The sequence below is a fragment of the Carassius carassius genome, chromosome 3 (assembly GCF_963082965.1).
Source record: "Carassius carassius chromosome 3, fCarCar2.1, whole genome shotgun sequence".
Taxonomy (NCBI): domain Eukaryota; kingdom Metazoa; phylum Chordata; class Actinopteri; order Cypriniformes; family Cyprinidae; genus Carassius; species Carassius carassius.
The window spans coordinates 25,857,181-25,859,240 of record NC_081757.1 but is presented as its reverse complement, the minus strand read 5'-3'; the positions used below and the strand labels follow the sequence as shown (position 1 = coordinate 25,859,240).

Here is a 2,060-nt window from a genome sequence, read left to right as displayed (position 1 = left end):
TGGGCATTTCCTAAAATTATAATTTGCACTGAATGAAATACTGCTTAAACTGAGCCAACACAAGTACACACTGTAAGAACAGGAAGACGAACGTTGTTAATGAAGATAAATAGCCTACTGCAGACTAAATTAAATTCAAAATTAAAATCTAACTCGATCTAAATATATTTACATATTGTTATAATGAATTTCACATACAAGCTAGTAATATAGCCTAATTGTAATAATGCAACATATATGTCATTACATTATTATTGTGTATTATTCTTATTATAATTAAAATAAATATTATAATTATGTTTATTATTTTAAATAAACAGAGTTATTGTTTTACCTTTATTAAAAAAAATAAGATTATACAAATAACACTTTGGTAGAAAGAACTATATTATATCTAATTATCTATAACTTTGTAATTAGAATATTATGCCTATAACATTTCTTCTTCTTTCTTTTTTTTCTTTTCTTTTTTCAAAACAATCATTTATTTATTTCATGGTATTCATGCATGGGCCGGTTTTCAAAGCGAGGGGGGAAGGTAGAAGGTGCCTTTGCTGATTCTGCTGGTGGTGGGGGGGGGTTTGTCGCACAGGGCGTGGTGTCCGTCTAGCCAATCAGAGGCCTTTTCTCGTACAAACACTGGCCTTTAACCACCGGCACGGATATAAACAGACTAGAGACAACAAGACCAAACAAACGTCGGCGTACGGCATTGACTTTTAGGCAGCATGGCAAACGTGGACGTGTCAAGCAATCTGGAGCGTCATGTTGCACGTAGGACCTTTCCTCTTCTCGCGCGCACAAAGGTTTGCCGTAACCTCTTCGGACCCGTGGATCACGAGGAGCTGCACGGTGAAATGAAACGCAAACTCCAGGAGATCTCCGAGCGGGACCAGATCCGGTGGAATTTTAACTTTGAGACCAGCTCTCCTTTGCCTGGAGATTACGAGTGGGAGGCTATTTCAGAGGACACTGTGCCGTTTTTCTACACGGATAAAGTGCAAAGAGCTCTCTCAGCCGCGGCGTCTGTTAACGCGACAGGAGACGCGTCCGGCGCTGTTGACTGCGGGTTAAGTGGGGTTTCCAGGGATCCGCTAGTTCAAGAATCCGCGGACGTCCCGAGTCGAGCCAACGAAATCAACCAGGAGAACCTCTCAGGTGCACTCAACTCAAGACCAACTCGGTCTCCGGTCCTCAGAAACAGGCGGAAGAGGTCCCTCATCCCAGAGACCCCCAGACACAGCACGCCACAGATTACAGGTAAATGCCTTGAGAACCAGAAATGAAAACAAAGGAAACTTTTAATGTTTGGATATTTATTGTGAAATGCGAGCAAACGTGTCTAACAGTTTATTGATTTCCACCAGACTTCTTCCCGAAAAGAAAAAGAACCCTGGAGGCCAAGCAGGATGAGCGTAGCTCGCTTCAAGCCGTCACATCCACCAGCATTGAAGTCACGCCACGCAAAACAATACGATGGTACGTATTAACTGCGTGTGTGTCGAAATGTCTGTATCAAGGCAATACTATTAGAATTAATTATAATTATTATTTTTGTTAGCCTGTTACTAATTGTTGTAATCTTTTAAGTGATTGACAACGAATTCAGGTTAATTCTCTTTAATTTAAACGCCAGTACGCTCATGAAAATCTGTTGAACAAACGCTAATTTTGTCGTTTCCTTTGCTTTGCAGATGTTTGCACTACATGCAGCAGTCCACCTGTGTTTATCTGCAGAGCGGATGAAAGAAAAAAAAAAAAAACAAGGAGATGAGATTTGTACTCTCTCTCAACACATGTAGCAATAATGGCTCCGCCAACAGAGACTTTGTTGCAGTGTCACAATGTCTAAACGGTGCAATTTTATATTTTGCTTTTGTTTTAAATGTGTAGAAGGTCTAGGCCACAATGCTCTAAATAGACTGGAGCGATACTGTTTGTTTTTATTTTTTTAAAATATACTAACTTATTTTATTTATGCTCATAATAGTTGGTTCCTCTTTATTATTTACAGTTATTGTTATTGTTTTTTATTATTTCGGCCATATTTTATGTTGTAT

The 2,060-nt window shown here is 39.2% G+C and overlaps 1 protein-coding gene across 1 annotated transcript; it reads left to right on the top strand.

Moving 5' to 3' along the window:
- The first annotated feature begins 645 nt into the window (after positions 1 to 645).
- On the top strand, positions 646 to 1,766 carry cdkn1ca (cyclin dependent kinase inhibitor 1Ca). The gene is made up of 3 exons (XM_059522973.1): positions 646 to 1,260; positions 1,368 to 1,479; positions 1,695 to 1,766. Coding segments are annotated over exons 1-3 (645 nt in total). The 5' UTR covers positions 646 to 728; the 3' UTR covers positions 1,696 to 1,766.
- The last annotated feature ends 294 nt before the right edge of the window (positions 1,767 to 2,060 follow it).

What these genes read in the sequence shown, in the direction of transcription:
- cdkn1ca (XM_059522973.1), top strand. Translation starts at nt 729, where the DNA reads ATGGCAAACGTGGACGTGTCAAGCAATCTGGAGCGTCATGTTGCACGT. An exon ending in CAGCACGCCACAGATTACAG is followed by an intron (nt 1,261 to 1,367) that starts GTAAATGCCTTG and finishes GATTTCCACCAG; the next exon opens with ACTTCTTCCCGAAAAGAAAA.